Genomic DNA, 21,961 nt, shown 5'->3' with positions numbered 1-21,961 from the left:
CAGTCAGCTGAAACCCTGATTGATGAGACATGTATGGACCCAGACACACATTCAGTAGGTTGGGAGAATATTGGCATCTTAATATCTGAATATCAACTGCAATTGTACATTGTACTAAAGCTAACCTGTTATATGACATTAACACTGTCATCTCTACAATCAATACCAAGAATGAAATAAGTGCTGAAGGTCAGTTTTACATGGTTATGTTATTGCATGGTTAAGCTTGAGTTACAAATCATCTGTGAAGAGAACTGGTCACATTTAATTTAATATCTTTACACTGTTAACCCACTTGAAAGGTGCAATGAAGAGTATACAGATGCCAATAAAATTAGGGGATCAGAGTACAGTTATTCGATGAATATATGGGACTATCAGGTAGTTGTGCGAGGGGGAGGTGTGTGTGGGGGGGGGGGGGTGTGGTGTGGGGGGGTTGTGGGGGGGGGGGGGTGTTTGGGCGGGCGGGGTTTGTGGGGTTTTGTGTGGAGGGGGGGTGTGTGGAGGAGGGGGGTGTGTGGGAGAGGGGTGTGCGCGTGGGCAAGGAGGGGTTGTGGGGCGGGGCGGGGTGTGTGTGGGAGGGAGGGGTTGTGGGAGGGAGGGGTGTGTGTGGGCAGAGAGGTTGTGGGGGGAGGGTGTGTGAAAGGGGGTATGTAGGGGGGGGGATGTGGGGGAGAGGGGGGGGGGGGGGGGGAGGTGTTGTGGAGGGGGGCAGGAGCAAGTGAGGGGGACCTGAGGGGAAGGGGTTGGTGGTGCGATGGGGACACACAGCAGTCGCTGGTCACTGGCCACTGGTCACTTCGCTGGTCGATGGCAGGTCGCATCGCTGGACGTTCTCTTCCACCGGGATCAGAGACTCTGCTTTCCATCTCCGACTCCGCACTGGGATGGGCTGGGCCGACTGGGCTAGGTCGGGCTGGGTCGGCTAGGTCGGGCTGGGTCGGCTAGGTCGGGCTGGGTCGGGCTGTTTCCAGTCCCTCCCTCCGAAAATTGTGTCCAGTTGTAGACCTGCCATCCAGAGCCTCCTGCATCTGTAGTAAAGATGCGATGGCACAGGAAGGGGTGAACCGTCCCGCAGAGAGACAGTAGAAGGGACCAATACGCGCGGCGCTGAATGGCAGGAGAGGCAATCGATCTACGCATGCGCAGTTTTTAAGATTTATAAACCTCGATACCTGTGACCAGCTCCCACCGACCAGAACGAAACTTGGTGCAATCACCGCAGAGGAGAATGGTGTGTAAGCTGGCGAAAAATCGTGGTGCTACCGCATACAGCTTTTGCGCAAATAGAATGACCGCCAAACCGGAAGATAACAAGATCAGAGTTTTAGTTATGTATAGAGAGATAGAAGAAGAAGATTGAAAGAAGGGGATGGGCACGGTGGCGCAGCGGCAGAGTTGCTGCCTTACAGCACCAGAGGCCTGGGTTTGATCTTGACTACAGGTGCTGTATGTATGGAATTTGTACATTCTCCCCGTGACCTGCATGGGTTTTCTCCAGAATATCCGATTTCCACACTCCAAAGACATCCAGATTTGTAATCTAATTGGCTTGATAAAATTGTAAATTGCCCCTGTAGGATAATGTGTAGGATAGTGTTAGCATGCGGGGATTGCAGATCGGCACGGACTTGGTGGGCCAAAGGGCCCGTTTCCTCAGTGCATCTCTAAACTAAATTAAAATTAAATGAAATCCCTTTTTCTGTGCTTGAGAGATCTGACATTTACCTGCCCATCCTTTTCTTGTTTTGGAGAAGAACCTTGCATATAATCTTAGAATCATAGTCATAGACTCAGGCAGCACAGCAACTAGCCCTCCAGACCAACTTGCTCATGCCGATCAAGCTTCCCCATCTAAGCTGGACCCATTTACCTGTGTTTGGCCCACATCCCACTAAACCTTTCTGAACTAGTCTCTACCCAGGCTGGTCAATACATCCCGGAGTCAGAGTTAACTACTCGCCATTAATCAAAATGCATCCCTGACAATATGGCCAGGGCTGCTTTTCAATTACAAGTCCTTGACTCTAAGTTGATCTCTGAACTGACTGAGAAAGCCTCTGATTTCATGGGCAATGTGGAAAGAGCAATAAATGCTGGCCTTGCCTGTGCTTGTAATAACTGGCATGGCACATCTGTTGCCTGTTCAATATAAATTAAACTATTACGCATCAAGAATGTACATAGAATTCATGAGCCGAAACATCTTTACAACATGTTTTACAGGGGAATATTTCTGAGTGTATGATAGGCTATATATCACTGCTCTAGTCTTTGGATTGAAGTAAATAGCATGAACCACATTTATATTCAGTAAGTTTATACCAGCAGTGCCTTGGTACCATCATGTGGCTGGTGGTTTTGCCCCAGTGAGCTCATCTGTAAGATGAACCCAGCATACACTGCCAGTCAGCATTACTGCATTTTCTCTTCACTGGTCAGTGACAATATTTTTCAGGATTACTGCAAAAGCTTCCGTAACACCAATCATCCAGTGTGCTGAGTAGGTAACATTTAAAGGTAGCTGACAAAAGAACGGCAGACCTCACCTGTACAGTGTCAGGAGTCAAGAGTGTTTTATTGTCATAAGTCCCAGTTAGAACAATGAAACTCTTACTTGCATCAACACAACAGAATCTGTAAACATTGTGTGTAGAAAGGAACTGCAGATTCTGGTTTACACTGAAGGTAGTCACAAAATGCTGGAGTAACTCAGTGGGACAGGCAACGTCCAATAGAATTCTAAACAATATAACAATAATGAGATTTTATAAAGTTCAGTGTATATATATCTATATATCTATACAACTCTGTGCCTGACGACTGGCTGCCTTTCTGCCTTTTGATTCGTGCCCAATACTCGCAGACGTCCAATCAGAACGGCCGATGTTCGCAGATGTCCAATCGGAATGACCGATGCTCGCAGATGTCCAATCGGAATGGATCCTTTTACTTTCTTCCTTTGATTCACTGCCACGCCGAATCCAGACGCTCAATCTCCCAGATCTTTTCCATTTCGGTGGAGATTTCGCTTTTCTTTCTAAGTATCCGCTCCTCATTACATTTCGTCGCCTTTAAGTACACGTTTTTAATCAAATCCTTCTCCCCCACCCACAACATTTCCCTTCATTCCACATAGTAGCAGCACTGTGCTCTGAAAGGGCATCAAGTAAAGCCTTCTCAAGATACACAGAGTCAGAGACTGATGGTAATTTTCTAAATATAGAAGTATGGAAAGAGAGATGAGATTGATTTTAGATATCTCCACGCTTACGTTTCGTTCTTGCGGCCTGAACACTTACTGAAGCTCCAATCAACTTAGAGGTCGATGAATAGTTGAATTGAGTTCAGTTTATTGTCACGTGTACCAAGGCAAAGTGAAAAGCTTTTGTTGCGTGCTAACCAGTCGGCAGAAAGAATACACACGATTACAATCGAGCCATCCACAGTGTCCAGATACATGATAAAGGGACTATTGTGAATAATGTTTAGTGCAAGATAGTAGCATTCATACATCTTTCATGAGTTGGTGAATGAGCTCGAGCCGATCTGCTCAACACCACCTATGCTCAACTCCACAAGCGTGTCTGACAGGGCGTGTGCTGACTAACCTAGTCATGATTCACTTTGCCATGACAACATGCTGCACCTCTTGCTTCAGGCTTCAAATAAATATAGGAACACATAGTAATTGGATTAGTGAAAGATGCAAATCCTGATGGTCTAAAATAATCTAAGTGCCTAAAAGAGGGAACCACAGTGATGCAGCTCTATGGCTTCCAAATAGCACTGACTGCAAGATGGCTATTGATTTAGTTATTGCCAAGGAGTAGTGTGCGTCAACTATCTAGGCTTTTGTCAAATTTCATCATCTATATTTCGCTTGAGCAGCTTACAGCCCAGTGGTATGAATATTCATTTCTCTAACTTCAAGTAACCCCAGCATTCCATCTCTCTCTAACCCTCCCCCACCCAAGTAGCATCAGCTTCTCGTTTTCACCCAACAAACAACTAGCAATGGTCTGTTTCCTTTATCATCGTTACTTTTTTGCATATCTTTCATTTATCTCTCTCCATAATCTTCTATATCTCTTGTTTCCCTTTTCCATAACTAGTCTGAAGAAGGGTCTCGCCCCGAAACATCACCCATTCCTTCTCTCCAGAGATGTGGCCTGTCCGGCTCAGTTTTTCCAGCTTTTTATGACTATCTTCGGCTTAAACCAGCATCTGCAGTTCCTTCCTCCATATTTAGTATGATAGAAGTTCAGTTCCTACATAGAAGGAAGCTGTTGGACTAGCAGGTCCTCCCATTTTACCATGTTTGAGGAACCGTCACAGAGCAGGGAGCGAGGGGCGGATGTGGCCTGCTGGCTGTACGTTGTGCTCCAGTGCTCCAATTACAGTCAAAGGAAATCTTGGATTCGGTTTATTGTTCAGTGATTGCATGGGTAGAATCGTGACCTTGCTTTCCTTCCCTGTTGCCATTTAAATATTTTATTTATGCTGGAAGCACGCTCACAGTTCACAGTGTAATTCTCTTATTTTAAAATAATAATTCTTCACAATGCAGCCCTGAAGGCACAGGCTGAAAATATTGTGAAAGTGGTTGTGATAACTCAAATATCCCCAGAACTAAAGCAATATTAAAATTGCTGCCTTAAACACATATTCAGTGAATGTCAACCTTGCTGATTGAAGCTTTGGTACATGTTACACTTGTGCATGGCTTGATCTAAGGTATGATTGACTGCTTGGAATGCAAATTGAGTTTTTTGCTGTATTTCAGTGACCATAATAAACCACCCAACATGAGAGAGATTCATGTTAGCAATACAGTAATATACTGTGGACTGTCTGGAAACTATTTATTTAAGAAGGAACTGCAGATGCTGGAAAATCGAAGGTATTTGGATGGTATCAGGGTCTGAAGAAGGGTTTCGGCCCGAAACGTTGCCTATTTCCTTCGCTCTATAGATGCTGCTGCACCCGCTGAGTTTCTCCAGCATTTTTGTGTAATCTTGGCTGTAAACTATAGTCCTTAAATCAAGGGTGGTAACCATTCCAACACTGATTGCAAGATGGCTGTTGAAAGCATTAGTTAATTCCAAGGTATACAATGTGTCAGCGTTCTCGAATGTTTGTTGAAAAACCCGTTTCAGACAGGTAGTTAGAATGAGAGACGTTCAGTATCCACATAGAACAAACATTGCCATATTTGTGTTGCAAATGATTCCACAAGATTTCGAGTTGAGAGGGATTTAGTCTTTGAGGAAAGTGGATTTGTCGTGGGTGGTAAAGGATCAGCAGTCTGTGGCCCGAAATGTCAGCAATTATTTTATTCCCGCTATCCCTGTTCTCTGCTAAGTTCCTCCAGAGGTTTGTTATTTGCTGCTTTAAGCTCAACACGACAATCTCGAGGCAGAGTGCAAAGCAAATTGCTGATTTTCAATTATCCACTTTGAGTTAACCCTCAATGTAATATTTTTGATTTTTAATCTCAAGCCCAACCAATTCAGGTGCTCCTTCTGCCCTATTTCAGAATATTCATTGCTTTTCTTCATCCTTTTCTAAATCCACGCCCAGTCCTATTCAGTAGATAGACACAAAATCATAGCATGAAATTTATTGTTCTGGTAATGTTTGGTTCAATACTTGGCCTGGGCAAATCCACAAGACATTCCTGAGACATTGTAGACCTTAAATAATTCTTAATCAACTTGAATTTGCTAAATGATCTCTCTGCTGGAATTCTTAATAGTATTCTTAAACTAACACAAACATTTGGAAACAAGTCACCAAGTCTGTACTCTCTCACACACACACGCACACCCATACACGCTCACACATGCCCACACGCGCCTACAATCATCCACACACGTTCACACACACCCACGCCCACACATGCCCATACGAGCCTACAATCACCCACACAAGCCCACATGGGCCCACATGGGCCCACACACACCCACGCCCACTCACACACATCCACACCACCCCTCGCCGACCCTCACCGCCTTCCCCGGCCAGGGCAGGACCATTGAAATTGCTGCCCCCCCGGCTACCGACTCTCACCACCTCCCCTGGCGGGGCAACCGCAGCCACTGTCGCCGACCTTCTCTGTCTTCAGAAAGCCACCAATGCTGCCACCCGTATCTCTACTCCAGACCCCCACGGGCTTCCACCAGCGACTCCGCCGACCCTCGCCTCTCCAGCGGCCACCAGCGGGCCGGAGCCGTCACCTCACCAGAGTTCCTAGTGCAGCAGGAGGCCCACAACCTCCACCATGCAGATAGCACGTGGTCTGACTCTGCTGGGTCCTAGTGCTCCCCTCTCCACTCCTACAGCGAAGACCCATCAGTAGAGATGACTCTGCTGGGTCCCAGTGCTCCCCACTCCTCCAGTGAAGACCCATCAGTAGTGATGACTCTAATAATAATAATAATACATTTTATTTATGGGCGCCTTTCAAGAGTCTCAAGGACCACTTACAAAAATTTAGCAGGTAGAGGAAAAACATGTAAGGGGAATGAAATAAATAGTAGAGACATGACTAGTACACAAAGTAAAGACAGAATACAATTCAAAACACAATATGAGGCAATTAATGCACAGATGAAAAGGGAGGGGGACGTGGGGCTAAGGATAGGCAGAGGTGAAGAGATGGGTCTTGAGGCGGGACTGGAAGATGGTGAGGGACACGGAATTGCGGATCAGTTGGGGGAGGGAGTTCCAGAGCCTGGGAGCTGCCCTGGAGAAGGCTCTGTCCCCAAAACTGCGGAGGTTGGACTTGTGGATGGAGGAGACTGGCTGATGTGGATCTGAGGGACCGTGAGGGTTGGTAGGGGGAGAGGAGGTCAGTGAGATATGGGGGGGGCCAGATGGTGGAGGTCTTTGTAGGTGAGGATGAGGATGTTGTAGGTGATCCGGTGGGAGATGGGAAGCCAGTGAGGTGCCTTTGCACATTCAATTTCTGAATCCTCTCCAAAATTAGGAAATAGTGTACATCTTTATTCCGACCAAAGTGCATGACTATGATTTGTTATGCTGTAGGGATGTTACAAAATTTTGAAATTTTAACAATCAAGACTGTAATTTATCCCATCAGATAAAGCATAAAAAGTACTTTAATTTGATGCCTAATTCATATCTTCAGTATTATAAAAGTTATGGCCATTTTCATACTCAGAAATTAGCATCTTGTTCCCTGTTGCTTTTCCATTAACTTAATACAAAAGCTGTGATCGAGGACAGTCAATTGACATAAAAGTCCATAACTTTCTTAAAAATTAAGAGAACTGAATGAAATTTTCAGTTATTATAAATTGAAGCATTCTGAAACAAATATGATACATCGTACTTGGATGACCTGAAATTAAAGTATATAAAAGTATATAATTAGCTAATTACCTAATTAAGTAGCTAATTACAAAATTAACCAACAGAAATAGTAATAAACACCCAGACTGCCTCGAAAATTCAAAAATGTGATTTTCTCAAGTTCAGAACTTTAATAATATTGTATTACATGCTGTAAGTCCGTAACAGACAGGTAAAGAAATTACAATTTCTAGCAAAAGACCACGTCTTCATGGAGAAGATCGGCTGCTAGCTGGTACATTGGCATGTCATAATCAGTAGCATCATCATAATCCTCAGACTGCAAACAATAAGCAACTCTGTACACCTTGTTTTTCCTCAATTTTTCAATTTTGGCATTGTAAACTACAAGTTTATGCTCTTCAAACCATGCATGTCATGCTTTTCTGCCCACTACTTTCCCATTCAGACCTACTTTTTCCAAACAAGGTATACAAGTACAAGATGTGTCAATTTTTAAGATCCCTCTTAGACTTGGGCATGACAGAGAAATTCACTTAGATCTCTAGCTATGACAGGCTGGGCATTTGAATTGACAATTTTGCATTTCTTCTTCGGTGGCATTTGTTTAAAATGTAAAGAAAAAAAGCACTGAACAGCATTAAGTAGAAACAAGTTTTTATTTGCAATTTTAGAAAAAAAAGTAGAAATTATTTTGTTCCACAAAATGCCTAACACAAGTTAAATGTTAAAAGAAATAGTAAATACCTAACAAAAAAATAATATTCGTCAGTGTCATCAAATCAATTAAATTCATCTAAATTCAATTACTAGATCTAAACATCTATCCCATTCTTAAGAAAATACCAAAAATATATATATTTTTTTAAATAGCCAAAGTATCCAAATAACAAACTGATCCCATTCACACAAGAATCCACAATATAACATGATTTTTAAATCTCACTTTGTCATGAATTTCTATGCCAAATCGAAGGAATTGAATGTTTAATTCCCATAAATTTTACTCTGTTGGTTTATACACTGCAGCAGGCAAGGGCCATTTTACACAGACATGTGTTCAAAATCCACAAACTTCCAAGATAATCAAAATCATTCTTTTTTGCACAATCATGTCATGAACATCTAAATTATCTATTTTTGTGTTATTCTCTATCCATGATCAATGTTTTCATACTAAATATCTGACTTAAAAACTATGTATTGTGGAAGTGGAAGTGTTTAATCAGATATTTAGTATGAAAATAATGAATTTGATTATCTTGAGAGTGGATGTTTGTGGATTATGATACAGAGATCGGATTGTGGCCGCCGCCATGATTTTGCACACACTCACAGCCGACAGGCAAGGCACGGCCGATATCGGGGCCTAAAAAACATATTTGCATCATCAGATTAAAATAAAATTACAGCAAAAACTGGATAAGATGTTAAATAAACGTCCTACAGCACATACCTTTTGTTTTGTCCTGAACTTGCAATCCGTGATTTTGAAGTCGTTGAAGTTGGGCCTGACTTTCATCCAGTGATTCAATAGTTAAGCAACGTTTAAAAAAAAAAATAGCGAACGGGATCACAGAACAAAATTTCTTCATAAGCTTGTCGTACGAGCAAATCCCTCTCTAACCACTAAAAACCTGCATTTTAATCACCACCCCATCCCCACAGCCTCTCAAGTCGCACGCACAGGCAGTGGGCAGATCTGGAGCGCCACTGATGGCAGGAATTTGTAACTACGCTATATGCTGTTTCCATTTGTCCCTTTTTTTTCATTCGCCCAACCTGTCCAAGCTCTGTTTCCTCAACATTACCTGCCTCTCCACCTATCTTTGTACCATTTGCAAACTTGGTCACAAAACCATCAATTCCATCTTCCATGAATCACCGGCGGCCAACCAGAAAATGTGTTCTTTATTCCGATTCTTTGCCTTCTGCCAGTCAGCCAATCTTCTATCCATGTTAGTACCTTACCCCTAATACTGTGGGCTCCTATCTTGTTTAGCATCCATACATGTGGCACCTTATCGAAAGCCTTCTGAAAGGGACATGTAGGGATATGGGTCAAATGTGGGCAATGGGATCAGCTTAGACGGGGTATCATAGTCAGCATTGATGAGTTGAGCCAAAGGGCCTGTTTACATGCTGTTTGTTTATATTACTCCCTGACCCTATGAGACACATGCCATTTGCAGAACTGCAGAGGAAAGCAGGCCATCTTTGACCTAAAGGGAATGCCTTAAAAAAGAAGGGAACATTACTTTGACAAAGTGAATTTAGTAATAATTAATTGTACAAGTGATCAATTGAAGTGATTGAAATTTATTAGCAGCCGATGCTCAGTGCTTTCATGACTGTTTGTATTAAGTTCATGTCTATTTTGTTTTAACAATGAAGTAATTTATGTTAAATGCACAAATGATTTAATTATAATGCTACACATTTTCATTTTATTAAATATATTGATCTGTTTGTTAGTAACTGTGAGCTTTCATGTTTTTGGATAGATTCATTTGCCTTTTGAAAAATCTATTGATTTTACAATTAGGTTCTTAATATCACCATATTTAGGTAACACTGACGTTTTGCCACAACTCTCATGTATGAAAGTGATCTAATCTCAAAATTGAATGGGATAGTTTTCAACTTTATTATTCAGTGTCAACCTGATGCAGCTAAATTCTGACCCACGGCCTTCGATTAGGTACCAAACCTTCAAGCGCCTCTCAGGGTTGCAAAGGTGACCCGGGAGACCTGGGTTCAATCCCGACTACAAATGCTGTCTATACGGAGTGTGTACGTGCTCCCCGTGGGTTTTCTCCAAGATCTTCGATTTCCTCCGACACTCCAAAGACGTGCGGGTATGTAGGTTAACTAGCTTGGTGTATGTGTAAATTATCCATAGTGTGTGTAGGATGGTGTTAATGTGCGGGGATCGTTTGTTGGTGTGGACTTGGTGGGCCAAAGGGTCTGTTTCCGCGCTGTATCTCTAAACTAAACTAAACTAAAATAAATTTACTTAAGAAATGAACTGAATTCATTGAGATAGGCTTGCAGTTCAGGCATCTGAACAGACACACTGGGTTGGACGATTTGCTGCTGACCATTAAAAGCTTTCACCTGTAGTTTAACAAACCTGATTTTCCAGTTGTTCCCATAAACCCCTGAGCGGATGAGCCCAAAGACCTGCTCAAAAATACCCAGGCACTGCCCTTCCTTATGAACAGTGCCGGCCACTGCTATGGCAACGACTCCGTGTGGAGAGGTTGCACTTCTCATGCCACTGTGGCTGATGTTTGGGTTGAAGAGCAGCTGTTCATCTTTCACCAGGGACAACAGGCGCAGGCTGACTATCGCTGAACTCTGATGTTGTTCCGTTTGGATTTCCCGGACGCAGTGGGTGAAATGCAGCATTGCATCGTCCCAGAAGTGCTGTGGGCCCCACGCTTCCGCCTGCTGTCCAAAGGAAGGGTTCTGAGAATTCAGGAGATGAAAGAACCATTTGCAGAACTCCTTGTCCATGTCACCGCTTTCGGAGCCTCCCACTGTCACAACCTGGGGTGGTTTCTGGCTCTGGAGGGTGTTAAGGAAAAATAATAAATTCACTTTGTAAACGAGAAAGAAAATTACAACAAAGATTGAGTGAATATATTGAATGCCAAAAAATGGGGCATGCAGCATAGATCTTTTCAGCTCCGAAACTATTGACGTGACTCGACACCAACTCGGACTAAGTAGCCCAATCAAAGGGTGGCACATTAAAGCAGCTGTTAAAGTTGCTGTCACAGTGCCAGAGACCAGGTTCAATCCTGACCTCAGATACTGTCTGCGTGCAGTTTGCTCGTTCTCCCTCTGACTGAGTATGGTCCCTCTGGATGCTGCTGTTTCCTCCCACATCCCAAAGACATGTGGCTTTGTAGGTTGAGTGGTCGCTGTAAATTGCCTGTAGTGTGTAGTGTCGATAAAAGGGACATAACATAAATCTAGTCTCAGACCAGTCTTCAGACCTCTGAATTCTCCTCTATAAAATGTCCCCTGGTGTGTAGGGTGTGGTTGCAAAGGTGGGATAACACAGAATGAAAGGACGTTCTTTTGGGAAGGAGATGAGGAGAAATCTCTTTGATCAGAGAGTGCTGAATCTGTGGAGTTCTTTGCCACAGTAGGCTGTGGAGGCCTAGTCAGTAGATATTTTTAAGGCAGAGATAAATGGATTCTTGATTACTACAGATGTCGGAGGTTATGGGGAGAAGGCAGGAGAATGGGGATAGGAGGGAGAGATAGATCAGCCATGATTGAATGGTGGAGTAGACTTGATGGGCTGAATGGCGTAATTCTATTCCTATTCCTTATGACGTTATGACCTTAACAAGCATAGAAACATAGAAACATAGAAACATAGAAATTAGGTGCAGGAGTAGGCCATTCGGCCCTTCGAACCTGCACCGCCATTTAATATGATCATGGCTGATCATCCAACTCAGTATCCCGTACCTGCCTTCTCTCCATACCCTCTGATCCCCTTAGCCACAAGGGCCACATCTAACTCCCTCTTAAATATAGCCAATGAACTGGCCTCGACTACCCTCTGCGGCAGAGAGTTCCAGAGATTCACCACTCTCTGTGTGAAAAAAGTTCTTCTCATCTCGGTTTTAAAGGATTTCCCCCTTATCCTTAAGCTGTGACCCCTTGTCCTGGACTTCCCCAACATCGGGAGCAATCTTCCTGCATCTAGCCTGTCCAACCCCTTAAGAATTTTGTAAGTTTCTATAAGATCCCCTCTCAATCTCCTAAATTCTAGAGAGTATAAACCAAGTCTATCCAGTCTTTCTTCATAAGACAGTCCTGACATCCCAGGAATCAGTCTGGCGAACCTTCTCTGCACTCCCTCTATGGCAATAATGTCCTTCCTCAGATTTGGAGACCAAAACTGCACGCAATACTCCAGGTGTGGTCACACCAAGACCCTGTGCAACTGCAGTAGACCTCCCTGCTCCTATACTCAAATCCTTTTGCTATGAAAGCTAACATACCATTCGCTTTCTTCACTGCCTGCTGCACCTGCATGCCTACTTTCAATGACTGGTGTACCATGATATCCAGGTCTCGCTGCATCTCCCCTTTTCCTAGTCGGCCACCATTTAGATAATAGTCTGCTTGATAGCATGAATGGGTGATCGATGGTTGGCATGTACTTGGTGGGCCAAAGGGCCTGTTTCCTTCAAACATTATTTTGCTCTGGCTTTGGTACACAGTTATGGGTGCCATATTATAGGAAGGATGTGGAGGTTTTGGAGAGGGTGCGGAACATATTAACCAGCATACTGCCTTGATTAGAGGGATTAGTTATAAGGAGATGGTGGAAAAACCTGGATAGTTTTCTCTGTAACATTGGAGGATGAGAGGAAATCTGACAGAAGTATATAGAATTATCAGTGGCATAGGGTAGACGTTAGAGGGCATAGCTTTAAAGTGAGGGGCAAAATTGAAAGGAGATGTGCAGAACGTTTCCTTCCAGTCTCTTCAGCTCAACAAGTCCATGCCGACCATTAATCACCCCTCACACTAGTTCTAAAAAAGTTACTCTACAAATTCTCACGGAATTTTTTTTTGTCTAGATAGCACGTAGTGTCTTCCTTTGAGTATTATGGTTTTTGAGCCGCAAAGGATTTCATTTAAGGCTACGAACAATAAATCTTCATGAAATTCTAATAATTCATAGACAAGGACATAAAATCTTTTCACGCTGCTAAATAACTTTTGATACCACATAAATTACCGGTAGAATGTTCACATGAATGTTCATCTTAATATTCATTTGGCCGTGTGGTTCTTCACTTTTTTTTGCCTGTTTTTTCCTCTCCTGTTCCTCTGTCTGTCTGATCTTCCCCAACTCTCTTGTCTCAGTGATTATTGGCCCCAGGGGTGTTCGTTTTTCTTCTGCAGCATTTGTCACTAAATTCTGTACTACCGTCCGTTTTCGACCTAAAGCCTGGAGTTCTTTTTCAGCTGTTAAATGCTTTCTATTCCAGTCCAGCTTCCACCAATAATGCAAAACATCATCAATAAGCTGTTGTTTGCTTGATGAAGTAGATACAGTCTCATCATGTTGTATTAAGTACTTCAATATTGACTCTCGCAGAACTTTCTTGCGTTTTAGGAGCTCTTCGGCACTTTGGCTGTGGGTCAGAATGACTCTGATGGCTTCTACAAGAAAATTAAAAAAGTATATGCATGATCTGTGCACAGTACTTACATTTGACAGAAAGTAATATTTTTTTCAAATTAATAATAGATTCAATCATTAGCTCACAAAGAAAGTAAATGGGAATGAGAATATTACCAGTTGCTATATTTCCAGTAAGAGGATGATGCCCCGATTCTGGCATCAATAAGGAAGGAATGTGCTCATTGATTACATTGACACTGCTGCTAGGTTTTCTGCCTCACAGTTCAACCCTAGCCTCTGACACTATCTTTGTGGAGTTTGTACATTCTCTCTGTGACCACGTGGGTTTTATCCCAGGGTTCAGGATTCCAGGAATAATTAAGATGTATGACACTATATGCCCTGATAATTTCTGGGTCATCGAGTGGAAATAAGAATATAATTAAAACAATTTCACACGATAGAATGAAATCCCACGTACGGAGTTTGTACGTTCTCCCTGTGACCTGCGTGAGTTTTCTCCGAGATCTTCGGTTTCCTCCCACACTCCAAAGACAAACAGGTTTATAGGTTAATTGGTTTGGTATGAATGTATAAATGTAAAATTGTCCCAAGTGTGTGTAGAGATCGCTGGTCGATGCGGACTTGGTGGGCCGAAGGGCCTGTTTCCACGCTGTTTGTCAATAGTTAACATAACTCGATCAATGCTGTCAAAAAATAGGCCAGGTGCTAAATATGTAAAGCCGATTTCAACACTGTGTAATAGATTAGAGAAGATTGAAATTATCGTTTCCTATGTGTAGGAAGGAACTGCAGATGCTGGTTTAAACCTAAGTTAGACACAAAACGCTGGATTAACTCAGCGGGACTGGCAGCATCTCTGGAGAGAAGGAATGGGTGACAGTAACAATAAATAAAATGTATGCATAAAAGTAACGATGATAGTATGAATATTGATTTCTCTCGCTTTAGGTAGCCCCAGCATATGCTCCCTCTCTGTCCCTTTTCCACCCAAGTCGCACAAGCTTATTATTTTTCACCCAACAAACAGCTAACCATGGCGTTTCCTTATTATCATTACTTTTTTGCATGTCTTTTATTAATTGTTCTTTATCTCTCTACATCATCGTCTATATCTCTCATTTACCTCATCCCTAACCAGTCTGAAGAAGGATCTCGACCCAAAACATCACCCATTCCTTCTCTCCAGAGAAACTGCCTGTCCCACTGAGTTATTCCAGCTTTTTCTGTCTATTTAGAAAATTCCTATGGTTAGTCTATTTTCAGGAGCCAGGGTGCACAATAATGACAGCACCACTCCATCCCTGACAGTAAAGCAAGATATGATGAGTATTTGACAGCACTGGGCTTGCACTCGCTGGAGTTTAAGATGAGGGGGGCTTCATTGAAACTTCGTGAATAGTGAAAGGCCTTGATAGAGTGGATGTGAAGAGGATGTTTCCACTAGTGGTGGAGTCTAGGAACAGAGGTCGTAGCCCCAGAATAAAAAGACGTACATTTAGGGAGGAGATAAGGAAAAATGTCTTTAGTCCGAGGGAAGTGAATCTGTGGAACTCATTGCCACAGAGGGCTATAGAGGACAAGTCAATGGATATTTTGAAGGCAGAGATTTATAGAGTCTTGATTACTACAGGTGTTATGGGGAGAAGGCAGAAAAATGGGGTTGAGAGGGAAAGATAGATCAGCCGTAATTGAATGCAGATTCGATGGGCCGAATGGCCTAATTCTACTCCTATCACCTATGAACTTATCAATCCATTAGTAGGGTAAAGGTGAGAGAGTGAAACAGCACTAGATGCTAGACCCTCCTTTTTATTTGATGAATAACTTTGTTGTCAGATGTGTCGTTACTCATTTCTGAGAATGAGTAAATTAATTAAGTGACAGTTGTGTATAGTTTCTGTTTGTTGTGAGTGAGACGCATTTGTTGTACATTTTTGTTTAAATACTTTATGGAGATACTTCAGGTTCAGGGGATTCTGGTGCCTTTATTTGTTTTGGAATCTTTTTTCTTCCTTATGTCTCTCGCAATTTCTGCCCATTTCTAATTGTCCTTGAAAAGAGGTGGCTGAAGGTTATTCCAACATTTTGTATGAATTCCACAATTTAGTCAAAGCTTCAATGAAGCTACACAGTATTTACAAATCAGGGCAGTATATGACAAGGAAAAGACTTGGAAAGAAATTTGAAGGAGCTGGAACTCTCCTGAACTTTCTGCCCTGGTGCTGGGTTTGTAAGAAGCTGTCACAGGAGTCTTGGTAAATCACTCCTACATGGAGTCAATTCCTTTTGTAAATGATGCGCATTCACAACCTCACTGCCCCATTGATGGAGGAAGTGAACACTGGGGGAGTTGGATGTCATAATTAGGTAGGTTTCTTTTTATTGAATCATGTTGAGATTTTCTTATTCAGGGAATCCATCACATTCCTACTTGTATTCTGTTGATACTGCAAAGTTTTTGGGAAGGCAGCAGATTAATAATAATAATAATAATAATAATCTTATTTATATAGCACATTTTTAGTCAACTTGCATTGACCCCAAAGTGCTTCACATAATTACATTACATTTTAAAACACAGGCAAAGGTGGGTGAAGTGTCTTGCCCCAAGGACACAACGACAGTATGCACTCCAAGCGGGATTCGAACCGGCTACCTTCCGGTCGCCAGCCGAACACTTAGCCCATTGCGCCATCTGTCGTCCCTCACCACAGAGTACGCAACATTTGACCATCTCATGTTGCCAAATCATAAGATACTTGGTGATTGTATGCTATTTCAAAGGGAAGTGGACAGATTGCTTAGTTAGATAAGATCAATGGCTTTCACTTTTCTGGTGCAAGTAGCATGTATCCTCATTTATTAATGGTGCCCAGACCTTCTTGCACCTGGGGAGCTATGAACAAGATGAACATGCCATATACCGATGTATGAGTGGTTGTGGTTGGAAGGTACAACTTGAGACACGTGTCATTTCATCTGATGTCCTCTTTGTTCTCAATCCTGCACCCCACCTCTTCCGCATGAATTTAGTTTAGTTTAGAGATACAGCACAGAAACAGGCCCTTTGGCCCACCGAGTCCACGCTGACCTGCAGATTAACACTATCCTATACACACTAGGGTCAATTTACTATTTTACCTACCCAATTAACCTACTAACCTATACATCTTTGGAGTGCGGGAGGAAGCTGGAACATCCGGAGAAAACCCACGCGGTGACGAGGAGAACATACAAACTTTGTCCAGACAGCACCCGGAGTCAGGATCGAACTGGGGTCCCTGGCACTTCTACCTCTGCTCCACTGTGCTGCCCTTCTTTACTTGGTTCTTCTGTACTTCAATCTTGCTGCAAACTACTTTGCCATACCAACTGAGAGGACTATGATAACCAGTGTTGCAATGCTATTTTTTTTTAGATGCAGGAGCTGTCAAACGGGGGCGTCATTTCAGGTTTTGCTTTGGGGGTGGGGGGGGGGGGGGGGGGGGGGGGGGGGGGGGCAAACTAGTCTCCCAAGAAGGTCAAACAAGATTATAGCCTATCGCTACATCCCAATGTGTAACTAGTACAATAAAACATATAATAATATGACAAACTACTGCACGGTTGCACTCACTAATTATCACAAAATATAATTAATAAGCAAGTAAAGAAAAATACGTTAATCATGTATTTTTCGGCATCTGGCTCGGCATCAACTCGCTCTGACTCTCCTGCAGCTCTAGATCTTCACACACTCACACTCACACACACTCACCCGCACCCGCACCCGCACCCGCTCACTCACCCACACCTGCTCACTCACTCCTACAGGGAACCTCATTAGTGATGGGTCTTCCCCTTCCCACTCTTTCAACCAGGTTACCCGACCACACCCCGTTAATTAAAATTCCCGGGGTTTTTTGCCTTTTTTGTTTACAAAGGTGCCGGAGCCTGATGATAACTCCATTTCTCTGTGTGTGGCTCATTTCTTTAATCTTGATTTGTTGTTGACATACCTTATGAAACCACATTATTTATTTTATTCCACATTCTGAACATTTTGGTCTAAGTATTTTGTTCTGATACCTATGATGGCAATTGATCATCATTCACATTAATGTGGGTCTGTGGTCACCAGAAGCTCAGACCAGATCAGAATGACAGATAATTTTCCTGAAGAAGACTAGTGAAGACAGTTTTTGCATCTGTCCAATAAGGCACTATCTTTATTACTGATGAGACATATTTAAATATCTAAATTTTGATTTCCCAGTTGGCCTAGTGGTAATCAAGACTTTTTTGTTGAATCATTGATTTGAGGCTCTAGTTTATTAGTCCAGCAATTGAATTATCATGATTGTGTATTTATAATTAAAATCCTGTAGTGGACTTTGCATAATCCTATCTTAAACATATTGTGGAAAAACAGAACTGCATCAGACGGATTGTTGGGAAAGAGGAAAGCTAGGAAAGGGGAGAGGCAGGACAAAGAGTGGTTGGTAATACTGTAGATCAACACAGGCGAGGGGGGGGGGATAGTCAGATGATTGGAACAAAGTCTAGGGTTAAGAACAGAAGTTGTGAGACAGGTTTGAAGAATTGTGGGTTGTGAAGCCAAGGGATGTAGGGGGGGGGGGAGAGAAGGTGAGAGGAGTTGGGGCACAGGGGAGGGAAGGTGGGGAGGGGGGGGGGGGGGGGGGGGGAAAGGGAAGGGGTGTAGTGGCGAAAGGGGGGTATGGTGAAAGGTTAAAAAATTGGAGAATTCAATATTCATAACATTGGGTTGTAAACTACCCTAGTGGCATACGAGATGCTGTTCCTCCAGTTTGCGTGTTCTCACTCTGGCAATGCAGGAGGCCCAGGACAGAAAGGTCAGTGTGGGAATGAGATGGGGATTTAAAGTGGTTAACAACCAGTTGGCATTATTTCAACAAAGTGGACAAAATTGTGTTCAAGACATTCTCCAAGGCATGCAAGGCAAGGTATGTATATATACTAATGACTCATTTATTTATTTAGGCATGCTGGTGTTAGAGATATGAAAAAAAACCTGTTGCCTGGCTCTTTACTCTAAACATTAGGAAATGAAACTTAAAAGAAGCTCATGGTATTTTACTTTGTTTAAGGAACTTCTCGTGACAATTTTGGATCTTCAGAGAACATTGACAGGAATAAAACTGTCTGTTTCAATAAAATGTCCCTCAAGACCACTTTCACCAAGATGTTACTGGGACTTGTAGGCCTGAGTTATAGGGAGCTGGATAACCTGGGAACCTTTTTTCTTGGATCATAGGAGGTTGAGGGATGACACACAAAATCATGAAGGACATGGATAAAGTGAATGCTTGCAGTCTTTTTCTCAGGATAGAGGATTCTAAAACTAGAGGGTATAAGCTTATGATGAGAGGGGAGAGATTTGGGATGGATTTCAGGGGAAACTTTTGCACTCAGAGAGTAGTACATATCAGGAATGAGCTGCCAGAGGAAGTTAGAGGTGGATGTATTAATGACTTTCAAAAGATATTTGGAGAGATATATGGATAGAAAGGGTTTGAGCTAAATGCCGGCAAATGGGACCAGCTTGGAATGCCAATATAATTGGCTTGAACAAGTGAGGCCTGGTTCCACGCTATGTGTTCCTGTGGCTCTAAATTAAACCTAACATGTTAATTAATGGTAGTACATGACTTGGTCAAACTGGGGCATCTTGTCAAAGATGATCATGTATTTTTGAGAAATTGTGAGAGGCGAGATTCAGAAAACTGCATAATCACAGCACAGTGGCACACAGAAATCTTTGAATTACATATGTAGACACTAGACAGTCTGCATGTAGTTGCTTGATTCCATTGCTGTCATAATCTATTTGTATTCTTTATACTAAAACAAATGGCATATACGACAAAGCTACAACATTTATGATCCTTACAAGACATCCTTCAAGATAAATTAAAAGTGGGGGGGAGGGGAATTTGTGAAACTATCCATATTTTCTCTTTTTTAGAAAAAGATACATTCACTAGAATATTAATAACTATAAATATATGCAAATAAATACCAGTATTTTTTAATTCTACTGAGATATTGCCAGATAAAAGTTCACATATTTAAATAAATGGAATATCTAACTAAGTGTAAACATACAATATTCCACAAGTAGTGAGTTGAGTTTATATAAAATAGTTTAAAAATAAACACTTACATGCAAAAGATATTGAGATATTATGATACACATAAATAATTATAATCTATTTGCCAATTTACAGACAAACAGGAAAAGTTATTAATTCTGCACAATCTTCCAATTATATATTAATAATTACGTGATTGTACTTACCATGGCTAGTCCAAGCATTTATCTTACTGGCTACGGTATCCTTCAGAGCCAACAAATTGCTGAAATCTAATAATGCTAGGATTTCAGAACATCCACTTCTTTGGGTAAATGAAAATTGGGACATTTCCCCCCCCCTAAATTAAGTCTCTGTGGTTACTAAAACGTTTTAAATTAACTCAGTTGGAAAATAAACATAGTGTGCCTCAGCAACAACCTATTGATTTGGAAAGCAATAAAGTACTGTCAGTGGATTCAATTAGATGAAAGTGAAACAACTAAAGCAAAAATAGAATTGTACAATGGGAAATCGAAACTCAGTCAGCTGACCTAATCAGGAACCGTCATCAGCTGTACACCTGCAGAATTTTTAACTGCTTCCTCGTCAACAGCTATTCGGCCACCCAAAATAATTACAGACAAGTGTTAGTCATAAGGTCATAAGTGATAGGAGCAGAATTAGGTCTTCGGCCCATCAAGTCTACTCCGCCATTCAATCATGGTTGATCTATCTCTCCCTCCTAACCATTCACCTGCCTTCTCCCCATAACCCATGGCCATGGTCATAGTCATGGTTATGGAATGATACAGCACGCAATGTACAGTGCCCTCCATAATCTTTGAGACAAAGACCTATCATTTATTTATTTGCCTCTGTGCTCCCCAGTTTGAGATTTGTAATAGGAAAAATCACACGTGGTTAAAGTGCACATTGTCAGATTTTAATAAAGACCATTTTTAAACATTTTGGTTTCACCATGTAGAAATTACAGCAGTGTTTATACATAGTCCCTCCATTTCAGGGCATCATAACGTTTGGGACACAGCAATGTCATGTAAATGAAAGTAGTTATGTTTAGTATTTTGTTACATATCCTTTGCATGCAATGACTGCTTGAAGTCTGCGATTCATGGACATCACCAGTTGCTGGGTTTCTTCTCTGGTGATGATCTGCCAGGACTGTATTGCAGCCATCTTTACCTTATGCTTGTTTTGTTGGCTAGTCCCCTTCAGTTTTCTCTTCAGCAAATAAAAGGCATGTTCAATTGAGTTCAGATCGGGTGATTGACTTGGCCACTCAAGAATTTACCATTTTTTAGCTTTGAAAAACTCCTTTGCTGCTTTAGCAGTATGTTTGCGATCATTGGCTTGCTGTAGAATGAACTGCCGGCCAATGCGTTTTGAGGCATGTGTTTGACTTGAACAGATAGGATGTGTCTATACACTTCAGAATTCATTATGCTACTACCATCAGCAGTTGTATCATCAATTAAGATAAGTGAGCCAGTACCTTCAGCAGCCATACATGCCCAGGCCATAACACCCCCACCGCCGTGTTTCACATATGTGGTATGCTTTGGATGTTGGGCAGTTCCTTCTCTCCTCCATATTTTGCACTTGCCATCACTCTGATATAAGTTAATCTTCGTCTTGTGGCGGTCCCGGGGGTTTAGGCCACTCCTTGGGACATCCCCCTCGGCTATTGAGCGACAGGGACGTTGGTCTGCCACGGGGTTTCCCGAGGTCCCTCTCGGGGATGCGTGGTGTTCTCGCTGTGACATTAAACTACTGTTGAACCTGCCTGACGTCTGGCCTTTTCCTGACCTCGTCCAGGCCGGTACAGTCTCATCTGTCCACAAGACCTTTTTCCAGAACAGTGGTTAATCTTTTAAGCATTTCTTGGCAAACTGTAACCCGGCCATCCGATTTTAGCAGCTAACCAGTGGTTTGCATCTTGCAGTGTAGTCTCCGTATTTCTGTTCATGATGTCTTCTGCGGGCAGTGGTCATTGACAAATCCACACCTGACCCCTGAACAGATCGGACAGGTGTTTGGGGATTTTCTTTATTATAGGGAGAATTCTTCTGTTATCAGCTGTGGGGGTCTTCACCTGTACTCTCTTTCTTCTTAATGATGTTCCAAACAGTTAATTTGGGTAAGCCTAAGGTTTGGCTGATGTCTCTAACAGTTTTAGTCTTGTTTTTCAGTCTCATCTTCTTCTTCTTATCGAGTCCACACACAGGATTAGAAGTTGTTCAGCCAGAGCTGAACACACCTCTCGGCATCTGCATACAATGGTGTCTGTCTTGTTGCTTCTTGTGCTTCTTGTGCGTGGTGG

General features: G+C 42.3%; 1 protein-coding gene across 1 annotated transcript; it reads right to left on the bottom strand.

Moving 5' to 3' along the window:
* Positions 1 to 8,100: 8,100 nt before the first annotated feature.
* On the bottom strand, positions 8,101 to 20,402 carry LOC129702938 (uncharacterized protein C3orf38 homolog). Its single transcript, XM_055645043.1, has 3 exons — positions 19,845 to 20,402; positions 13,112 to 13,539; positions 8,101 to 10,908 (listed from the first exon to the last, which is right to left on the bottom strand). The coding sequence occupies exons 1-3, from the start codon at positions 19,966 to 19,968 to the stop codon at positions 10,351 to 10,353; spliced, it is 1,110 nt and encodes a 369-aa protein (XP_055501018.1). The 5' UTR covers positions 19,969 to 20,402; the 3' UTR covers positions 8,101 to 10,350.
* Positions 20,403 to 21,961: the final 1,559 nt, after the last annotated feature.

The sequence above is a fragment of the Leucoraja erinacea genome, chromosome 13, assembly GCF_028641065.1.
Source record: "Leucoraja erinacea ecotype New England chromosome 13, Leri_hhj_1, whole genome shotgun sequence".
Taxonomy (NCBI): Eukaryota; Metazoa; Chordata; class Chondrichthyes; order Rajiformes; family Rajidae; genus Leucoraja; species Leucoraja erinaceus.
The sequence above is the reverse complement of the archived record's forward strand: the minus strand, read 5'-3'. Positions and strand labels throughout refer to the sequence as shown.

Bases quoted from the DNA above. Each gene is read 5' to 3' on its own strand.
- LOC129702938 (XM_055645043.1), bottom strand. From the start codon at position 19,968: ATGTCCCAATTTTCATTTACCCAAAGAAGTGGATGTTCTGAAATCCTA. The intron at 13,540-19,844 runs GTAAGTACAATC...ATTTTCTTGTAG, and splicing joins AAATGCTTGGACTAGCCATG to AAGCCATCAGAGTCATTCTG. The intron at 10,909-13,111 runs GTAATTTATGTG...AACACCCTCCAG, and splicing joins TTCATGTGAACATTCTACCG to AGCCAGAAACCACCCCAGGT.